The sequence below is a fragment of the Crinia signifera genome, chromosome 6 (genome assembly GCF_055691185.1).
Source record: "Crinia signifera chromosome 6, ASM5569118v1, whole genome shotgun sequence".
NCBI classification, from domain to species: domain Eukaryota; kingdom Metazoa; phylum Chordata; class Amphibia; order Anura; family Myobatrachidae; genus Crinia; species Crinia signifera.
Window position 1 is genome coordinate 21,917,485 of NC_139222.1, and position 22,110 is coordinate 21,939,594.

A 22,110-nucleotide genomic window follows, 5' to 3' on the forward strand; every position below is an offset into this window, starting at 1 on the left:
CAAACTACACCCCTCAGGGAATTCATCTAGGGGTATAGTGTACATTTCAAACCCCCAGGGGTTTCACCAATTTTGATACAACTGGGCAGTGAAAATGAAAAATTACATTTTTTTACACAAAAATGCAGTTCTGGCTCAAAATTTTTCATTTTCAGAAGGTATGAAGGAGAAAAAGCACCCCAAAATCTGTGCCCCAATTTCTCCCGAGTACGTCAATGCCTCACATGTGACCAAAAAATACCATTTGGGTGCATGGCAGGACTCAGAAAGGAAGGAGTGATTTTTGGATTTTGCAGCTCAGATTCTGGTGGAATGTTGGTGGGTGCTATGTCGCATTAGCAAGACCCCCCAAGCACCAATACAGTGGAACCCCCCCCCACAAGTGACCCCATTTTGCAAACTACACCCCTCAGGGAATTCATCTAGGGCAGGGGTGGGGACCCTTTTTTGTGTCAAGGGCCGTTTGTATGTGGAAAAAATCCTTCGGGGGCCATATGTAAAAATGTCTCTTACAAATTGTCCTGCTGCAGCCTTCCCACGCTTCGGCGGCTGCCGCTGAATAGGACTGACAGTCTCCAGTTGCTGTTGATTAAGAGGAATCTTGCAAGAACTACCGAACTCTCGTGAGAATTCCCCTCTACTTGAGTCCTGGCAAAGCCGCCTGGTGGGTGGGAGGGCCACTCAAACGGCTATGGGGGCCACATACGGCCCCAGGGCCTGAGGTTCCCCACCCCTGATCTAGGGGTATAGTGTACATTTCAAACCCCCAGGGGTTTCACCAATTTTGATACAACTGGGCTGTGCAAATGAAAAATTACATTTTTTACACAAAAATGCAGTTCTGGCTCAAAATTTTTCATTTTCACAAGGAATGAAGGAGACAAAGCACCCCAAAATCTGTGCCCCAATTTCTCCCCAGTACGGCAATGCCTCACATGTGACCAAAAAATACCATTTGGGTGCATGGCAGGACTCAGAAGGGAAGGAGTGATTTTTGGATTTTGCGGCTCAGATTCTGGTGGAATGTTGGTGGGTGCTATGTCGCATTAGCAAGACCCCCAAAGCACCAATACAGTGGAACCCCCCCACAAGTGACCCCATTTTGCAAACTACACCCCTCAGGGAATTCATCTAGGGGTATAGTGTACATTTCAAACCCCCAGGGGTTTCACCAATTTTGATACAACTGGGCAGTGAAAATGAAAAATTACATTTTTTTACACAAAAATGCAGTTCTGGCTCAAAATTTTTCATTTTCAGAAGGTATGAAGGAGAAAAAGCACCCCAAAATCTGTGCCCCAATTTCTCCCGAGTACGGCAATGCCTCATGTGTGACCAAAAAGTGGCAGGACTCAGAAGGGAAGGAGTGATATTTGGATTTTGCAGCACAAATTCTGGTGGAATGTTGGTGGGTGCTATGTCGCATTAGCAAGACCCCCCAAGCACCAATACAGTGGAACCCCCCCACAAGTGACCCCATTTTGCAAACTACACCCCTCAGGGAATTCATCTAGGGGTATAGTGTACATTTCAAACCCCCAGGGGTTTCACCAATTTTGATACAACTGGGCAGTGAAAATGAAAAATTACATTTTTTTACAAAAAAATGCAGTTCTGGCTCAAAATTTTTCATTTTCAGAAGGTATGAAGGAGAAAAAGCACCCCAAAATCTGTGCCCCAATTTCTCCCGAGTACGGCAATGCCTCATGTGTGACCAAAAAGTGGCAGGACTCAGAAGGGAAGGAGTGATATTTAAAGTTTGCAGCACAAATTCTGGTGGAATGTTGGTGGGTGCTATGTCGCATTAGCAAGACCCCCAAAGCACCAATACAGTGGAACCCCCCCACAAGTGACCCCATTTTGCAAACTAAACCCCTCAGGGAATTCATCTAGGGGTATAGTGTACATTTCAAACCCCCAGGGGTTTCACCAATTTTGATACAACTGGGCAGTGAAAATGAAAAATTACATTTTTTTACACAAAAATGCAGTTCTGGCTCAAAATTTTTCATTTTCAGAAGGTATGAAGGAGAAAAAGCACCCCAAAATCTGTGCCCCAATTTCTCCCGAGTACGGCAATGCCTCATATGTGACCAAAAAATACCAGTTGGGTGCATGGCAGGACTCAGAAGGGAAGGAGTGATTTTTGGATTTTGCGGCTCAGATTCTGGTGGAATGAATGGTGGGTGCACGGTGAAATTATGAACCTAATAATCCATAGATGTGTGGTATATTTTAAAACACTCCTTTATACATAGGCCGGGTTTGTCGGGGCAAGTGTCACACTGGAAAATAGTTTGCTTTCTTATTCCCTTTTTATAGCAAACCTTTTTTGTGTCATGCCCTTTTTTCCAGTGGAGGGGATTTCATCAGGAAAATGCTGCCCTGGTACAATACGGGGGCCAGTACTAGAAGTACTGGGGCCCTCTGCCTGCTGGTTCCCAAATATTAGGCCCTTTATGACTTCCTCTTGAAAGTGCATAAATGTCCCCCTCTGGCCGGTAGAACGGAATAGCACGTAAGCGTTATACAGTGCCATCTGGATGATATACACGGCCAGCTTCTTGTACCAGATTTTTGTTTTCCGCAGGGCACTGTACGGCTTCAGTACCTGATCTGAAAGATCCACTCCGCCCATGTACCTATTGTAATCCAGGATACAATTAGGTTTTGAGGTGTGGGTACTGGTACCTCGTACAGGGACGGAGGTGGTACTGTCTCCGTGAATTGTTGTCAGTATAAGGACATCCCTCTTGTCCTTATATTTGACCAACAACATATTTTCGGTGCATATTCCCCTGCTTTCACCCCTTCTCATTACTTGGGCAATGTGCGTTTTTGGGAGGCCTCTTTGGTTCTTGCGCACAGTACCGCAAGCTGCTGTACCTCTTGAACCAAGGGCCTTAAACAGGGGGATGCTAGTGTAAAAGTTATCCACATAGAGGTGATAACCTTTATCCAGGAAGGGGTGCACTAAATCCCAGACAATTTTTCCACTAACACCTACGAGGGAGGGGGGGCATTCTGGCGGTTCAATTCTTGAATCCTTCCCTTCATATACCCTAAACCTGTGAGTGTACCCTGAGGTGCTTTCACACAGCTTATACATTTTTATGCCATACCTTGCCCTCTTACTGGGAAGGTACTGGCGGAATTTAACCCTTCCTTTAAAATGTATAAGGGACTCGTCTATGCAAATGAATTTATCTGGGATGTACATCTCTTCAAATTTGGCACTGAAATGATCAATGACCGGCCTGACTTTGAATAGCCGGTCAAAGGTGGGATCATCTCTGGGTGGGCACTGTGCATTATCGTTGTAATGCAAAAATGTAAGGATCGTCTCAAATCGAGCCCGGGTCATGGCCATACGGTAAAATGGGGTGCTGTACATCTGTACTCCAATATTGCCTAATTTCTGGCTTTTTTACTATGCCCATATGAAACACCAGACCCCAAAACGTCATCATCTCTACTGCATCTACAGGGGTCCACCTAGCAAATTTGAGCAATAAACTGCTGGGCATATGAATTAGTTTGGTCCACCATTAAATTTATAAAATCATCAGAGAAAAATAATTTGAAAAAGTCAATTTCTCTGAGACCTGTGGAATCAAATTGGATTCCTGGCATGGCCAAAAACTCAGGAACCTGGGGCTCAAAATTGTCTGGTGGTGGGGTCCATACGAGATCAATTATTGGGGGGGGGGTCTCAGCTGCTCTACGGGGGCGTCTTTGAGGGGGTCCCTCATCACCAGAGGAGGAAGAGGAGCTTAAGACGAATCCTTCAAATTCCCCGCTTGCCTCACTGGCTGTGTCAGAGTCAGAGGCAAGCATGGCATATGCCTCCTCCGCTGAATACATTCTTCTGGAGGACTGGGATGACATTTGGGATGCCATTTTTATTTTTGTGTTACTGGTAGTGAAATGTTTCAACACGTGTATAGTGTAGGGGGGGGTACAAACTTTATTTCAACCCGGGGGGTATGTAGTGTGTAGTGTGTATGTAGTGCAGAAAAAAAAAATACTTTATACAGGAATTTGATCCCAATAAAAAAAAAAAAAAATTTAAGGGGTTAAAAAAAAAAAAAAAAGGTCCTGCGCCAAAAATTGAGCACAGATGTTGGTCAGTAACGTCCGTCACTGAACAGCGCTCAAAGGCAACAGGAATTTGATCAAAAAAAAAAAAAATAGATCAACCCTGTGCCGAAAAAGCTGATCAGTGATGTACGTCACTTATCAGCGCACAGTGGCCACAGGACACACACAAAATCACAGTGTGTGTAAAAAATTTTTTTAAAAAAGACCCCACAGCACCCTCAAAAAAAAAAAAAAGGTGATCAGTGATTCGACACTGATTACCAGTGAGGGGCAGCAGGTGCACAACCTTTGGTGCAACTGGCAGCAACTGACAGGTATATATAAAAAAAAAAACCCTCTGCACCCCCAAAAAGTTGCTGATCACCTCAGATATAGTGATCAGCACAAAAGGCGGGGGCAGCAGACACAAAATATAGCACTCTCTATCACTCTCTGTCACTATCTATCACTCTATGACACTGCAGCAGCAGCACTGACAGTTATATATATGAAAAATAACCCCTGCACCCCCAAAAAGTTGCTGGGGGTGCACAAAAGGGGGGCAGCAGACACAAAATATAGCAGTCTCTATCACTCTCTGTCACTATCTCTCTCTATCTCTCACTATCTATCACTCTATGACACTGCAGCAGCAGCACTGACAGGTATATATATATAAAAAAAAACCTGCGCCCCCAAAAAGTTGCTGATCAGTTAATTTATACTGATCAGCACAAAAGGGGGGGCAGCAGTCAGTTATATAAAAAATATATAGCACAATCTGTCACTATCTCTCTATCTCTCTATCTATAACTCTATCACACTGCAGCAGCACAAAATATAGCAGTCTCTGTCACTAGCCCTCTCTATCTCTCTCTATCTCTCTCTATCTCTCTATCTAAAACTCGATGACACTGCAGCAGCACAACACAGCACAGCACAACACTTGAAGTCACAACAAGTAGCAAGATCCCAAGCAGTGATCAGGTAAGTATTTTGCAAGGTTCTGGTCAGTATATCGCTGCAGCTAGGCACGGTGACCGCACTGCACGCAATTCCAGACCGGAATGGCGTCTGCAGTGCAGTCACCGTTAGTTTAAACCCCCCTCCATGGCTGTGATTGGTTCGTCGGTCCGACGAACCAATCACGGCCTTTGGGGCAGGCGGGGTGAGGTGGGGTGACACCAGTGTCACCCTTACACCCCGCGGTGATTGGTGCTGTACTTTACAGCACCAATCACCTCCGATCCCCGTGTCACCGGCGAACGTTATTCGCCGGTGACACAGAAAACGCTGTGAATGGCTGTTCACACTGAACAGCCAATCACAGCGATCGCCGACGGGGGGGCGGCATCGCAGCCCCCCCTGGGCATGCAGGGACATGTCTGCTGTCAGGGACAGCAGACATGTTTAAACTGTCACCGCGTCTATAGACGCGGTGACAGTTAAATGGCATGACGTACATTTATGCCATGTGTCGGGAAGTACTTCCCGACCATGACGTAAATGTACGTCAAATGTCGGGAAGGGGTTAAACCGTAACGTATAATTATATATGTAAAAAAGGTAGGGAACAGGCGCTCCTCCGGTGTAAGGGAGAATATAAAGCACAATCCGGGGCTAATTTCACCCAATCCAAAAGAAGGTATAAGCACAAGAGTCCTTTTGATAATATTTATTAATAGTCCTTAATGCACACTGCACCGTGGATCTTCAATGGTTTCTCAATACAAAAAAAACGCGTTTCGTCCTTACAGACTTCATCAGGGGTCATCAATTTCTAAAAGTTGTACACAACACATGTTTCACATAGAGGGTACACTTATGCTGTAAATTGATAATGTGCAACCAACATTTTATATATATGTATACAGATGAGAGTCCATACAGGTGGTAGGAATAATTTGAGTTAGAATTTTGGAGGTATCTACCAAACATACCTCTGATTATAGTGGTTCGCAGTACTGCACATGCGCAGAACCCATTTTGGGGGCTGCCGCGCATTTGCGCAGAGAGAGGCATCCCGGAGGGAGGGAACACCTCCCGATGGGATGCCTTGAGTGACTGGCAGGTCGGACTTCCAATAGGAAGTCACTGCCAGTCACAGTGAAGCCAGAGCAGTCTCACAGACTGCATCTGGCTTCACTTTAGGCAGAGACAGTGGCGGATTTTACCTGGGGGGCTGCAGCCCATAGTTAAAAACCGCCACTGGATGCGCGCCTTTTCCTGGTCACTCCCCACACTTCGCTATTTAAGGTAGAATGGTTTTATGTATTATTTGTATCACACCTTGAAAAAGAGGCGCCAAGCCTCGAAACATTGGACACTTTTTGTGAATACAAGTTTGATTTTTCATCACAAACCTGTGGTTTGTCGTAGGCCACGCTCTGGTGCGTTTCATTGTAAGACTTCGTCAGAGGGCGTGGCTACTACCTGTGCAGATCCAGCCTTTATACCACCGGACCTGTCAATCAAAACCGGCTGGGACAGGGAACACCCACTTTCTAGTGACAGACGGAGCTTTAGCCGGCTCAGCTTGTATACAAGATAGGCCACAATAGACCAACAGTAAACCAGTTTAAAAAACTGTGCCGTAGCGCCTAATTACAGGCGAAACCAGCTGGACCCGATGTCCAGGCCAAGACTACCGCACGGGTCTACTAAAAACTCGAGCCGGTATAGTATTTCATATTTCTATGGAAAAAAACAGTGTACGGCATCCATAACTGGATGTCCATGAGCAGCTTTTTACAAAGAGCATAATAAAAACATCACAAAAAACCTACAAATATACATATACACATAGATATAAAACTAAATATGGACCTGAAACCTGAACACATCTATAATGCCGGATACATATACATTCAGCACTCATATGAATTACCATAGACTAGTGGTAGCCAACCCTAGCCTACGAGAGCTACCAACAGTTCACATTTTCCAGACAACCTAGCTGCTGCACAGCTGCACTCATTAATCACTGACACATTTTAAAAGATACACAGATGGAGCTAATTAGCTCACTTGTGATTCTGTGAGGAGACCTGCAAAACATGCACTGTTGGTAGCTCTCGAGGGCTAGGGTTGGCTGTAGGATCAACCAGCTTAATTTCCATTATAGCTAAATTATATCAATAGAGCAGATTTTTATAAAACATGTATGCCCGTACAAAACAGAACCGTATCAGTCCAAGCACATTAAGACAATGAGCGCATAGAACCTATAACAATTTTCCCATAGAGACAATAGCCCAATAACCAAACGATGCCCGTTGGGGGTCCAATTGCATAATACTAATTTGGGTCCAATCTTCTATGGGCTAAACCATGGATATACATACACTTTTTTTATAATTATCTTAATCACCGACTAATATCTCATTTACAGCCGTATACTAGGTAATCAAATGGTAACATAGAACCATTTACCCCCTTAGTTGATAAAAGGGGTAATTTCATAGCCTTCGTTTAGGCCTACCGGTGTAAGTGTATTTAGCCTCAGAATCCAGGTGGTCTCCCTTCGCAACAGGTATTTTTCGTGATCACCACCTCTTTTATTTTGCTTTACTAGTTCTATTCCTTTGAACGAGAGACTGGTGGGATCACAGTTATGAACCTCCTTGAAGTGTCGAGAGACACTATGGTTAGATACGCCATGTTTAATGTTGGGGATGTGTTCAAGAATGCGGACCTTTAAGCATCTCTTGGTCTTCCCGATATATTTCAACCCGCACATTAACATGTATATCACTGACGTAGTGTTACAGTTGATAAAACTAGAGACCTTCATGTCTGTACCATCAATGTTATTACCTTTCTTCATAAAGGGGCAGACTTTGCATCTATTACAAGGGAAAGATCCCTGGACACTTAAAAAGCTACTGGTAGATGGTCTTTCATCCAGAGGCTGTAACTGGCTCTTAGAGACCATCGATTTGATCGTTTTGGCCCGACTGTAGATCAGTTTCGGGGCATTGGGAATATGATCTGCCAGGATCGGGTCCAGCTTCAACACCTTCCAGTGTTTTCTTAAGATATTATTTAACTCTTTCTCATGGGTGTTATACTGAGTAATAAAAAAATGTATCACTAGAATGAACTGAACTCACCTCCCGATTTCCATTACTGTTGGTCTATTGTGGCCTATCTTGTATACTAGCTGAGCCGGCTAAAACTCCGTCTGTCACTAGAAAGTGGGTGTTCCCTGTTCCCGGCCGTGATTGACAGGTCCGGTGGTATATAGGCTGGATCTGCACGCGTAGTAGCCACGCCCTCTGACGAAGTCTTACGACGAAACGCGCCAGAGCGTGGCCTATGACGTGCCTCCAGCTGATCCCGCTACTGCCTCCTGTCTACGGCTGTCTGTGACGTTCCTGATTGCAGCAGAGCAAGCCAGCGCTGCAGTTGTCTGAAGGACGTGTTTTGATATCCGGCCCTGGATGAGCGTGAGCAGTTTTGCCCCTTGGTTTTATATCATATCTTGTGGCACCCAGTCCACAGAGCAATATTTTATGGTACGAGTCTCTGACTCTTTTACACCGTGGAGACATTGTTGCGCTTATTAAATTGTTATTCATTTAATGCACCATGAAGAGCCTTTTTCTACATTTTTGCTAGATACTTCTCCCTCTGTGGGTTCCAGAGGTTCCCCCCCCCCCCTGAGAATAAGTGCTGCATTCCTATTGTGGTATTTGGTGCCCGGATACCCTGAACAGGGTTACTTGCCAACTGGTATTTGAGAACTAATTGAAGCGCATGGTCCTATATATCTTTTCCAAAAAACTGTCTGCTGAATCCAATAGGACCATTTTTGCTGCTGTTTTAGTCTACACTCATTTAAAGTGATATCCTCTGTTTGTCTAGAAGAGGTTTAGAAACAGTGAGTTGAGTGTTAAACGCTCTTTGTAATGTTCTAGAATTTTTTATGATAATACCATCGCTGCTGGTACCAATGTGGATGCAGGTTCGAATGGTGGTGGTTTAATCGATTTGGAGCATCTCCTAATTAAGGAGGCAAAAATCGAGCCCGAATCGTGGCGAGCAGACGCGGACACCTGTGAAGCCCGCGAGGGGACGCGTATACCTGTGAAGGTATCTGCGTCCGCTCGCCATGCTTCGGGCTCGGTGGCTCGCTGCGCTCGCCACACTTTCTATTCTCAACTCCACGCCGACGTGGATAATATTGGTATGAAAAGGTCAGAGGACGTGTACCGCCGCCCCTCGCGGGCTCGCTGCGCTCGCCACGCTTCGGGTTGGCGTCAATAGCGGGGTGGCATTAACGGGGCCATGAAACATTTTTTTAAAAAACATATCCAATGTGAAATGGCCATATTGGCCCATTTCACATTGTCATTTTATTTTGCACATCATTTAACATTACTGTCATACATTTAAAATGGGAAATCGGGTCCAGTAATTTTAACATTACTGTCTATGGGAAATCGCGGGCATCGCATCAGTCGCGTCGCGGCCCATTATAACGGCCGCGACCGACGCGATCCCCGCGATTTGGGGGTAAATCGCAGGCATCGCGTCGGTCGGGTGTCCTTAAGTTAACTAAACTTAAGGACAAAATCGGCAGCCCGGATAATTCACATGTACCATTATTTCTGTGTGAACCACTCCCATTTGGAGCTTCTGAAGGCGGCTTCAATTGGCCAGAATACGGGCTCCGATCATTCTCCCATCACCGTAACTTTACGTATACGACACCATTCACCTCGGAAATGGCATTGGAGGTTCAATGAGCAACTGCTCACGGACTCCTACTGTAAGTCCCAGCTTATGAGATGTAGAGATGAATACACTGCCTCCAATGTGACTCCTGATGTCTCCCCCCTCGGTGTGGGAGGCCCACAAATGTGTGATGAGAGGCCACTGGATTCAGCTGGGATCTTTCCTTAAAAAACAAAGAACAGAATGTAGAGACGCTCTGTTATCCAAGATAAGACTTTTGGAATAGTCACATGAAGATAACAGAGACCCTGACACACTTGTGCAGTTGCAGACTGCTAGAACCGCACTCACCGCCCTGTTAGATGAGGGAGTTAGAAGAGCGTACAGGTGCTGCAGACACATTCCTTACAGATGGGGGGGTAAGCCGGGTAAGACGCTGGCGAGAGCCCTCAGAGCACAGAGATCTCTGATATATAGCGAGAAAATGAAAGATTCCTCTGGGGCCCTGTGTTCAACCCACACAGAAATTGCAGATATTTTCTCTAGATACTACTCCAAATGATATAACCTCACTCAGAAGGGTTCAGACGCGGCTCGAGTAGATCACGTCTCAGCGATTCACCAATTTCTAGAGTCTATAGACTTTCCAACTCTCCCTGAGGCAGTGACATCGGCTCTTGAAGCTGCTTTTACGGAAGCTGAGCTACTGGGAGCTATTAAGTCCTCTCCCAATGGGAAAAGTCCGGGGCCTGACGGTTTCCCCTATTTCCTACTACAAAACATTCCAAGAGCGTCTACTACCCTTATTGCTGCGAGCGTGTAACGCGGTGTCAGATACAACGCAGTTCTCAGGTCATCACTAACAGCGCATATTACTGTTATTCCCAAGGAGGGGAAGGACCCATGTTTGCCGGCTAGCTGCAGACCCATCTCCCTCCTAAATGTAGATCTTAAACTTTATGCTAAGCTGGTGGCGAGCCGGCTTAGACCGCAGCTTCCGACCCTGATCCATTCAGACCAGGTGGGCTTTGTCCCTGGAAGGACAAGGGGCAATACGATAAATATAATTGATGTGATTTCTCATACGACCTCCACTAACACCCCCAATGGTCCTCCTGTCAACCGATGCGGAAAAAGCATTTAACAGGATTGATTGGGACTTTATGAAGGGTGTCCTGGAACGGTTAGGCCTGGGGGTTATGGCGCTATACAAGGCCCCATCAGCATTGGTGAGGGGAAATTGAATATTATCCAGTACAATTCACATTAAGAACGGAACTCGGCAGGGATGCCCCCTCTCGCCACTTATATTTGTTCTATGTATAGAGGCGCTGGCAAGAGCGATAAGGGCTAATCCAGAGATCTCCGGTATCCGGGTGGGGAGGCGGGAACCCCGCCTGGCACTTTCTGCAGACGATCTCCTGGCAGTCATTACGAACCCGAGGGTCTCTCTCCCGAATCTTATGCAAGAATTTGATCGATTCAATGAATTATCGAATTTCAAGATTAACTATTCTAAATCTACTGCCCTAAATGTCACTGCCTCGGAGGAGACGATCTCTGCCCTCTCTGCTTCCTTTCCATTTAAATGGCATCAATTGCAGTATCTGGGGGTACAGATTTCCAATAAATTAGAAAAACTATTCTCCCTAAATTTTAGCCCCATATTACATAAAATACGTGGGGACCTGACTAAATGGCTCCCATTGAAACTTACCTGGTTAGGTCGCCTAAATGTTATCAAAATGAATATACTTCCCAGACTCCTTTATTTATTTCAGACATTACCAATCGCTCTCCCCCTGCGATTTCTCTCTACAATACATAATATTGTCCGGGACTTTGTTTGGGGAGGATGGAAACCGAGATTTAAACACCAGATTTTATTTAGAAATAAGATGCAAGGTGCTAGGCAACTTCCTATGATCTCGGCTTAGCAGGGTGATGGAGTGGTCACGAGAATCGTCGGATAAACAATGGGTGGCTATTGAATCCAACTCTGCAGGGATGCAACTCAAATATATACCTTGGTCCCCGGCAGTGGGAAATGTTACTCACCCGCTAGTAGGCCCAACTTTACAACTATGGACAAAGCTGAGGGTGAAATTAAGCCACCAGTGCCCCCCTACATACCAGCACTGGTTACCTGAATTATATATTGACGCTGCCGTATATACCCCAACTGACAGTTTGTTTGGAGGTGCACCGACCTTTCCCCTATGATTGGGGCGATTTTTTCTCTCGACTGAGACGTATTTGTTCACTGCCTGCCACATATTTATATATACAATAGAAAATATATTTTCTAGACAGTGTATGTATTCCAATTTAAGTGGAAATTGGGAATAAGGAGTGTGGGACCCCACGTCGCAAGGATAACTTATATCCTTTTTTAACGAAATTTTGTATGTCTTTCATGTTATGTCATTTTATTTCGCTATACTTTTAACCAAATATAAATAAAGGTTACATTTTAATAAATCTTCTATAGGTGCACCACACAGTGACATTTCTTTCCTGTCCAAAATCATGTATGAAATTAAAAATCACTTCTGTAGCATCTTCATTGACACTATTGTTCATAATCCCAACTTCCCCCCTGGTCACCACAATACACCATCTGATCTGAACTCTGGGGCATACATATCTTTTTGAGTCACTAATAGAGAAAACAGGCCTGAATAAGTCGGACTATTGGTTTTACCTTCAAATTGGACATTTCATCGCGTCACTAGGAGGTCTTCTAGTATTGGGCAGGGTGCTTACACCGTTTGAAAGGATGTGCTCCCAACAACAGCCACCCACACACGTGATATCCAATATCTATCAGCTACTTCTGTCTGCTCTTATGCACCCTCTATCAGCTACTGCTGTCTGCTCTTATGCCCCCTGAACCATCAGACCAGGAGACCTGGGAGAAGGATTTTGCCTCCAAAAAGATCCAAATGAATTGGGATAATACATATCAGGCCACTAGCGCTTGTTTGGCCAGTCTAGAAGTAGTTGAGACCCAATATAAGTTACTGACTAGATGGTACCGCTGCCCAAGTATTTTACATACATTTTGCAAGGGGGTGTCCCCTCTTTGCTGGAGATGCGGACAGGAACGGGGCACTCTGATCCACACATGGTGGGATTGCCATTTGATGGAGGCAGTTTCATCTATCTGGCCGGCGTATCACATCTTTCCATTTCGGCGCGCCATTCGCCAAGATGGGGACGTGCAAGTGTCTCACATGCAAGCGTGTCCCTTTCTCGGCGAACAGCACACCGCAAAGAAAAGATATGGCGCCAGATAGATGAAACTGGTTCCATAACATTAAAATTGTTTAGCACAACTGCCGTGATGCCCTCCCAGGGATAGAGATACATTCATTTGTTCCCCAGTGTGCTGGGAGTAAATTCCCAAACACTTCTTAGATAATTTTACAAGTTAAAATGACTACTTGCCAACAAAAAGTCCAAATAATTTAGTAGCGTTCAAACCTCAAGTAAAAAAAAAAATGACGCTACTAATTTATTTGGAATTATTTTTTTTGTTGGGAAGTAGTCATTTAGTAGTCATTTAAACTGGTAAAATATCTAAAAAGTGTTTAGAAGTCATCACTTCTAAACCTAATGCCACACAAGGTCATTCTCCTACAAACGTGCTAAAGGCGTGAACACAAAAATGAAACATGGCCTTGTGCCAGCTAGGCCACAATCCATTTAAAAGAGGGGCGTGGCCTTTCAGGATCTAGGCCACGCCCATTTTTGCCTGGAATCGGCTTTTAGACTTACCATACCATATTTTTTGGCTCTTTGCCTCTGACTGGTTGGCCACTCCTGATCTAGAAGAAAAAAATTCTTTACGGTCACAGCAGCCAAACTTTGGAACTCTCTTCCTGAAGTGGTGTCGGCAGACACAATAAATACGTTTAAAATAAGGTTGGATAAACATTTATTGGTTAAAAATGTCCATGGGTACAAATAAGAAACATAATCTGTCTTTAAAATATCAGAACATACTGTACAACAAGGGATAAACTATTACAAACCTAGGTTGAACTAGATGTACACAAGTCTTTATTCAGCCTCACCTACTATGTAACTATGCAATATTTTGTTCTGACCTTGACGTGACCACTGTGTATGGTTTCTGATTGCTGTGTAATAAACAGGAAATGGTTTCTCACCTGTGTGACTTCTCTTATGTCATACAAGACCTGATTTATCTGCAGAACATAGAAATGGTTTCTCACCTGTGTGGCGTCTTTGATGCCTAACAAGATCTGATTTCCGTATAAAACATTTTCCACACTCAGAACATGGAAATGGTTTCTCACCTGTGTGACTTCTCTGATGTAAAACAAGATTTGATTTCCGTATAAAACATTTTCCACATTCAAAACATGGAAATGGTTTCTCACCTGTGTGACTTCTCTGATGTAAAACAAGATTTGATTTCCGTATAAAACATTTTCCACACTCAGAACATGGAAATGGTTTCTCACCTGTGTGAGTTCTCTGATGAATAACAAGATCTGATTTTTTTGTAAAACATTTTCCACACTCAGAACATGGAAATGGTTTCTCACCTGTGTGACTTTTCTGATGTATAAGAAGAACTGATTTACGTGCAAAACATTTTCCACACTCAGAACATGGAAGAAGTTTCTCACCTGTGTGACTTCTCTGATGAATAACAAATTCTGATCTTTGTGTAAAACATTTCCCACACTCAGAACATAGAAATGGTTTCTCACCTGTGTGAATTCTCTGATGTTTAACAAGAGCTGATTTCTCTGTAAAACATTTTCCACACTCAGAACATGGAAATGGTTTCTCACCTGTGTGAATTCTCTGATGTAAAACAAGATGTGATTTCTGTGTAAAACATTTTCCACACTGAGAGCAAGGAAATGGCTTTTTACCTGTGTGAATTCTCTGATGTTTAACAAGAGCTGATTTCTCTGTAAAACATTTTCCACACTCAGAACATGGAAATGGTTTCTCACCTGTGTGAGTTCTCTGATGTGTAACAAGAGCTGATTTCTGTGTAAAACATTTTCCACACTCAGAACATGGAAATAGTTTCTCACCTGTGTGACCTCTCTGATGAATAACAAGTTCTGATTTCTGTGTAAAACATTTTCCACACTCAGAACATGGAAATAGTTCCTCACCTGTGTGACCTCTCTGATGTATAACAAGATTTGATTTCCGTACAAAACATTTTCCACACTCAGAACATGGAAAGGGTTTCTCACCTGTGTGACTTCTCTGATGTATAACAAGATGTGATTTTCTTCCAAAACATTTTCCACACTCAGAACATGGAAATAGTTTCTCACCTGTGTGACCTCTCTGATGTATAACAAGATGTGATTTCCGTACAAAACATTTTCCACACTCAGAACATGGAAATGGTTTCTCACCTGTGTGACTTCTCTGATGTAGAACAAGATTTGATTTCCATGCAAAACATTTTCCACACTCAGAACATGGAAATAGTTTCTCACCTGTGTGACCTCTCTGATGTATAACAAGATGTGATTTTCTTCCAAAACATTTTCCACACGCAGAACATGGAAATGGTTTCTCACCTGTGTGACTTCTCTGATGTAGAACAAGATTTGATTTCCATGCAAAACATTTTCCACACTCAGAACATGGAAATGGTTTCTCACCTGTGTGAATTCTCTGATGTAAAACAAGATGTGCTTTCTGTGTAAAACATTTTGCACACTGAGAGCAAGGAAATGGCTTTTCACCTGTGTGAATTCTCTGATGTGTAACAAGAGCTGATTTGCAAGTAAAACATTTCCCACACTCAGAACATGGAAAGCCTGTATCAGCTGTATGACCTGTACTATGTGTAACAATGGCAGAGTTATTAGAAGTGAAGTCCCCTTGAGTTGAAGGATCAGATGATGAATTTGCACTATAAAGCCCTGGATGTATATCTGAGATAATGGCGTTTTCTCCTGGAAAATCTCGTATGATGGAATCTTCTATTTTAATGTCTGGAACGATATGCTTCCTTCTGTCTTCCTCTGCCAAAAATTATATAAATTGTACAGATATAAAACATTGATCTTACACTGAGGAGCAGATTGTCAGTGTATCAGTCATTTTGATACTTGTGTAGTTTCACGGTGCCACTAAATCGCATGCGATTTACTATCCAGTTCATATCCCCACTATCCATTAGGGCGTGGAGTTGACTTTATATAGTGTGGCGAGCGCAGCGAGCCACGTGAGGGGACACGGATTATGCTACTTGTGCTGTGGCATTTGCATGCAATTCCGTGGAATACAGTCCGTGTCCGCTCGCCACGCTTCGGGCTCGGTGGCTCGCCACAATATATAAAATCGAATCCACGCCCTAGTGGATAGTGGGGATATGAACTGGATAATAAATCGCATGCAATTTAGTGGAGCCGTGAAACTACACAAGTACCGTCATTTCTAAACACTTTATTACAATTCTAAATGTACTTACAGCAAATCTGACTGTTGGTGAAAAGAGAAAATAAATCAACTAGTACAGACCCGCCTTAATAATGCACAATGCAACCACCCAGTCACTGTGACATCACCAACAGAACAGCAGCCATTGGCCAGTCACATTTCCCTGCCATCGTCACAGGACTGGAAGCCTCGTTATCAGTGATGTCCAACCCCAATGTCCACCCAAACACTGACCTGCACCCAAAGGTAAATCCTAATTAAATGCAGGGAAGACTCTTCATATACCTTTTTGCTTTCAGAGCTATTCATTATATTCTGGATCTAACTGGTCTCTAGACCTACTCAGTGTCCCCAATCTATGTTATAGACAAGACCCTTCTCTTCATGGTCTGTGTACATAGGTATGGAATACATTAACTCAGTACAAACGCCTGCACATATTATATGCACAATTTAAAAAAATAACTTTTCAACCATATATAACATGACACATCATGAACACTGGCATACTTACTGAGCGTAAGGGAGGGATCGCTGTGTCACCAGGACCATATCAGAGAAAGGAATTCGAACGGTAAGTTCTTACAAAAATCCCTTTTTCTCTTTCAATGGTCCTGGTGACACAGCTCAACATTGGGACGTTCCAGAGCCGGTCCTTTGGGTGGGTCTGCAGCTCTAATCACTGTTCGCCCGAATGATGCGTCCTCCGACGCGAACTCATGGAACCTATAGAATTTGGCAAAAGTGTGAACAGATGACCAAGTGGCGGCCATGCAAACCTGCTCAGCTGTGGCCCCATGTCGAACCGCCCAAGAGGTGGCGACCGACCTGGTGGTATGCGCATTAATCCTGGCCGGCACAGGCCTACCAACCTTAGTATATGCAAAGGCAATGACAGAACGCAACCACCGAGCAATGGTCTGCTTAGAGGCAGGCCAACCAATTTTGTGTACATCATACAAGACTAGCAAAGTGTCAGTCTTCCTGACACCCTTCACCCTGTCCACATAAATGCGCAAGGCGCGCACAACATCCAAATTCCTCAATTTGTCCCTTTTCCTTGAACCCTCTGGGGGTTGAAACACAGGTAGAAATATCTCCTGATTTAAATGAAAAGCAGAGAATACTTTTGGCAAAAATTGGGGTACTGTTCGAAGAACAGCCCTGTCATCATGAAATATAAGGAAAGGAGACTTGCAGGACAATGCTCCCAACTCCGATACTCTCTTTGCTGACGCAACCGCCAACAAAAATACAAGCTTCCATGTAAGGAACTTAAGGTCAGCCGACCTCAACGGCTCAAAAGGCGCCTTTTGAAGACACTCCAGAACCAGAGATAAATCCCATGGAGCCACTGGTTGTTTGTAGGGAGGTTTCAATCGAGAAACCCCCTGCAGGAAGGTCTGCACCTCCAGTAACAATGCTATCCTTTTCTGGAAATAAATTGACAAGGCCGAGATCTGTACCTTGAGTGACTGAAGGCTTAACCCAGATGAGAAGCCATCCTGCAAAAACTCCAGCAATTTAGACAATCGAAATCGCGATGTTTGCGACTTCTGCCTTTCACACCACCTAATATAGGTCTTTGTTGTCGGTTGAAAGTAATAACTCAAGCGACCAGGTTCTAGGATACAATGTGTTAAATATGGAGACTGACACAGGACATTTCAAAACAAAGATAAACATTTATTTAAGCTACAATAATAAAAACATGCAAATAAGTAACAAGTTAATACTCAGCTTTTATCTCAGATGTTTTAAGATCTGTCCTGGATGGTTGTCATCAGTAGTTTAAAAAATAAAAGTCCAGTCATCCCCAGGGTCCCTCTTAGTATGTAACTCTACTGAGTTACTACACTGGGATGCATTAGAAGTCTGTGTCCGCTGCAGACAGACCTAGATTTCAGGAACCTCTGCCATGTAGAAGTCTCTAGCCTTTATACCCATCCTGCAGCAAATATCCTAGTATTGTAAGATATTGCTTACTGGATGTAGAAGTCTGTTCACATAATATAAATTATCCAAAATGACAAGTTTCCCGTTCACATAGTTATGGACACAATAGCCCATACAGCTTACTAGACAGTTCCGATCCGACATACTGATAGCAGGAACATATATTACTTACTGTCAGCTTGCCTAAACACTGGCTACACTTCCCACTCCCTATATCTTCCACACCAGGTCAAGTGTAAAAGACAGCTGGCACTTAGAATGGAACTATATTTCTAACTGGTGCCTATATGTCTGTAAAAGCACTAATCCTAATAAAAAGTACATTTATATAGCAATGAAGTTATACAGATACAAAATGGAGGTTATACATGACAAAATGGCGTCCAAAAAGTAGTTAAAAATATCACCCTATACAGTCTTCCAGACCCTATAATAGTTTGCAGAAGACACTGACTTCCTAGCTTTCACCATGGTGTTAACCACAGCCTCCGAGAACCCCTTGTTCTTCAAGATGGCGGTCTCAACAGCCAAGCCGTCAAATTTAGCCGAGCTGAATCCAGGTGATTGAACGGCCCTTGGTTTAACAGGTCTGACCTCAGAGGTAGACGCCACTAGTCCACAGACAATCTCTGAAGCCTGGAATACCAGGACCTCCTTGTCCAATCTGGGGCCACTAGAATCACCGGAATTGCCTGGGCCTGGACTTTTTTCAATACTCTTGCCAGCATTGGAAACGGCGGGAAGACATAAAGCAGATTCCCCTCCCAGGGGATGGTCATAGCATCCACTGCTTCTGCCAGTGGATCTCTCGTCCTGGCATAGAACCTGGGCACCTGATGATTGAACCTTGATGCCATCAGGTCCACATCCGGAGTTCCCCACTTCAATGTAATCTGAAGAAATACCTGTGGGTTCAGGCTCCATTCCCCTTCCAGCAGCTCCTCCCTGCTCAGGAAGTCGGCCTCTATATTCTCCACCCCTGGGATGAATATCGCTGACAACGCTGGAACATTCACCTCCGCCCACAGAAAAATCCGGGAAACCTCCCACATGGCCAGCTTGCTGCGTGTGCCTCCCTGATGATTCAAGTACGCCACAGCCGTGGCGTTGTCGGTCTGAATCCTCAAAGGAAGACCCTGCAATCTTTCTCCTGCCAAAGATATCACCTTCCACACAGGCCGCAGTTCCAGGATATTGATCGGCAAGGCAGACTCCTCCGAGGTCCATAAGCCCTGCAGGCGCAGGTCCAAACCCACTGCCCCCCAGCCCCTGAGACTGGCGTCGGTAGTGACTACCAGCCAGTCCCAGGACTGCAGAGACCGACCCCACTGAAGGGAATCCACCTCCAACCACCATTGCAGGGAAGACCCTGTTTCTGGAGACAACACTATGTGCTCTAACTTCATGGTCTAAGTATTCCCCGACCAAGATGTCAGGATGTTCCACTGGAACACTCGAGAGTGGAACCTGGCGAACTGTAACATCTCGAAAGACGCCACCATCTTCCCCAACAGTTTGAGACACCTCCAAACCGATGGGCTCTGAGACCCTAGGATCTCCCGGACTAAGGAGGCCAGGTCCTTGGCCTTTGTCTCTGGTAGGAATACCCGATGTAGATGGGTATCCAGGACAACTCCCAGGAACTGGAGTCTCTGTGACGGCACCAACTGAGACTTTTGTAAATTTAAAAGCCAACCGTGAGCCTGCAAAAACTTGATGGCTTCTGCCAAGTGACTCTGTAACCTTTCCTCCGACTCTGCTTTGAACAGCAGGTCGTCCAAATACGGAATCACAGTGATTCCCCTCAGTCGGAGCACCGCCGCCATTACTGACATTATTTTGGTGAATACCCTTGGTGCTGTAGCCAGACCGAAGGGCAACGCCTGGAATTGCAAATGCAGGTCTCCTATCGCAAACCTCAAGAGAGCCTGATGTTCTGGATGGATATGAACATGAAGGTATGTGTCCTGGACATCCAGGGATGCCCAAAATTCTCCCTGGTCCAGGCTTAGCAGCACAGACCGTAGAGATTCCATTTTGAAATGGTCTACCCACAGATGGAGATTCAAGGATTTTAGATTTAGGATTGGTCTGAAAGACCCGTCTGGCTTGGGCACCAAAAACAGAGTGAAATAAAAACCTTTCTTCCACTCCGCACTGATAATACAGAAAATCAACGAATCAATAAATCTATGCTTTTATTATATTCTGTTTTCCTGACTGCTGCTATTATTGCTACAGATGACTTTAGCTTGTTGCACAATGTACTATTCACTGCGTATGAGGCCTTCCCTTTGCGCTAAACAGTTATAATATGTCAGAAACGGCGGCCATTTTATTAGGCATGACTTGCATAATAACATTATAAAATGGCTGATCATTCAGAACAGTGCTGTAAAAGTGATTTCTTATAGAGAATTGTTTTTGGTTTTAGAAGCTTAAGAATGTGATGTTGACAGTATAATAGAGCAAGGACAGACACCTAGACTCCACAATCATCAACTATATGGGAACAAGGCCACACATGCGTAGACCCACAAGGCCACTGAAGTTGGGTGTTGGGTTAATTATGACATCATGATTGAAAGCAGAGCTTTCCAATAAGACTCAATGCTTATGAGTAATTAATTAATTAATGTGATTAAGGTTTAAATATCAGAGTGCGAGAGGTAGCGGAAAGCAGTTGAGGAAGAACAAGGAAGCACAGGGGGCTGGAGGTAATTATGAAGGAGGTTTAATCATGGCTGATCACTGTCCTTGAAAGGTGTCCATTTTGATTTGATTTAGAATTACTGTTTAAGTATTAGCTAGTCAGTTTTATGTTTCTTGTGTTAGTCTGCATTTGCAAATACCTGTAATGAAGCTATTTTTCAAGTAAAGCATTGTCATACATTTTCTAACAAGGTTGTGTGGGTGTGCAATCATTTCAGCGTTGCCGTTATATTTAAAGGTAATAAAGTAAATATATACAGGTTTGGGTTATCAATCATATCTAATCTTATCAAACAAAACTCTGCGTTATCAGCTTGAGGGACCGGGATAACCACACCTTTCTCTAAGAGAGATTGAGCCACCCCCAAAAGAGCAGCACGGAGCCGAGAGTCCTTTGGCAGTGGTGTAGGAATGAATCTTCTCGGAGGAAGACCTTTGAAGGGAATTTTGTAACCCTGGGATACAATGTCTAGCACCCAGGAATCCCGGTCCAACAATGCCCACGTGTCCCTGAACCATCTCAGACGCCCCCCCACCTTGACCACCGCTGGGAGATTCCCCAGGTAGTCATGCGGAGGGCTTGTCCTCTCCTTTGGTGCTCGGTTTAGACTTTGGGGCCTTGCCCCTGGAGGACTGAAACTTTCCCCTCAAAGACTGTCCTCGAAAGGACGCACCCCCTCTAGGGGAGGGCCGAAAGGACGGCCTAAAAGCAGAAAACCTTGAGGTCTGCTTAGCTGCAGGAGCCGGCAGGAAGGTACTTTTGCCTCCCGTGGCCTGCTTAATAATCTCTTCCAGTTCTGAACCAAACAACAGCTTTCCTTTAAAAGCTAATGCCTCTAAGGCCTTCTTTGATTTGTTATTCGCCTCCCAGGCTTTAAGCCAAAGCACTCTCCTGGCATTGACGGACACTGTGGAAACTCTGGAAGCCATTTTGAGAGCTTCCTCAACAGCCTCAAGCACATACTCCGCAGCTGCTTTAAGCTTCTCAGCAAGCAACAACACACATGGATCAGCATGTAAAATAGTACACAAGTCATTGGCCCACACAATCATGGCCTTAGAGACCCAGGCTGATGCTATAAGAGGGCGTAAAGTGTAGCCCACCCCTTCAAATATTGCCTTGAGGTTACCTTCCAGCTTCTTGTCTACGGGGTCCTTAAAAGCTGCCCCCCCCCTGGACAGGTAGCACAGTGGCTTTTGATAGCCGTGCCACAGAAGCATCTACCACTG

The 22,110-nt window shown here is 44.4% G+C and overlaps 2 protein-coding genes across 4 annotated transcripts in view; both read right to left on the reverse strand.

Annotated features, from left to right (window-relative positions):
* The window catches only part of LOC146007459 (uncharacterized), a 606,258-nt gene that overhangs the window by 280,300 nt on the left and 303,848 nt on the right, over positions 1-22,110 (reverse strand). The gene's annotated exons all lie outside the window — the stretch shown is intronic.
* Positions 1-22,110, reverse strand: part of LOC146007455 (uncharacterized) — a 202,042-nt gene that overhangs the window by 150,634 nt on the left and 29,298 nt on the right. Inside the window, exon 5 of one of the 3 annotated variants that reach the window (XM_083145813.1) lies at positions 13,683-15,794. The exons of the other annotated variants lie outside the window; for them this stretch is intronic. Coding sequence (XP_083001939.1) covers positions 13,954-15,794 — 1,841 coding nt within the window. The 3' untranslated portion in view covers positions 13,683-13,953. Of the gene's footprint in view, positions 1-13,682; positions 15,795-22,110 lie in introns of those variants that run through there. 3 annotated transcript variants of the gene reach the window in all.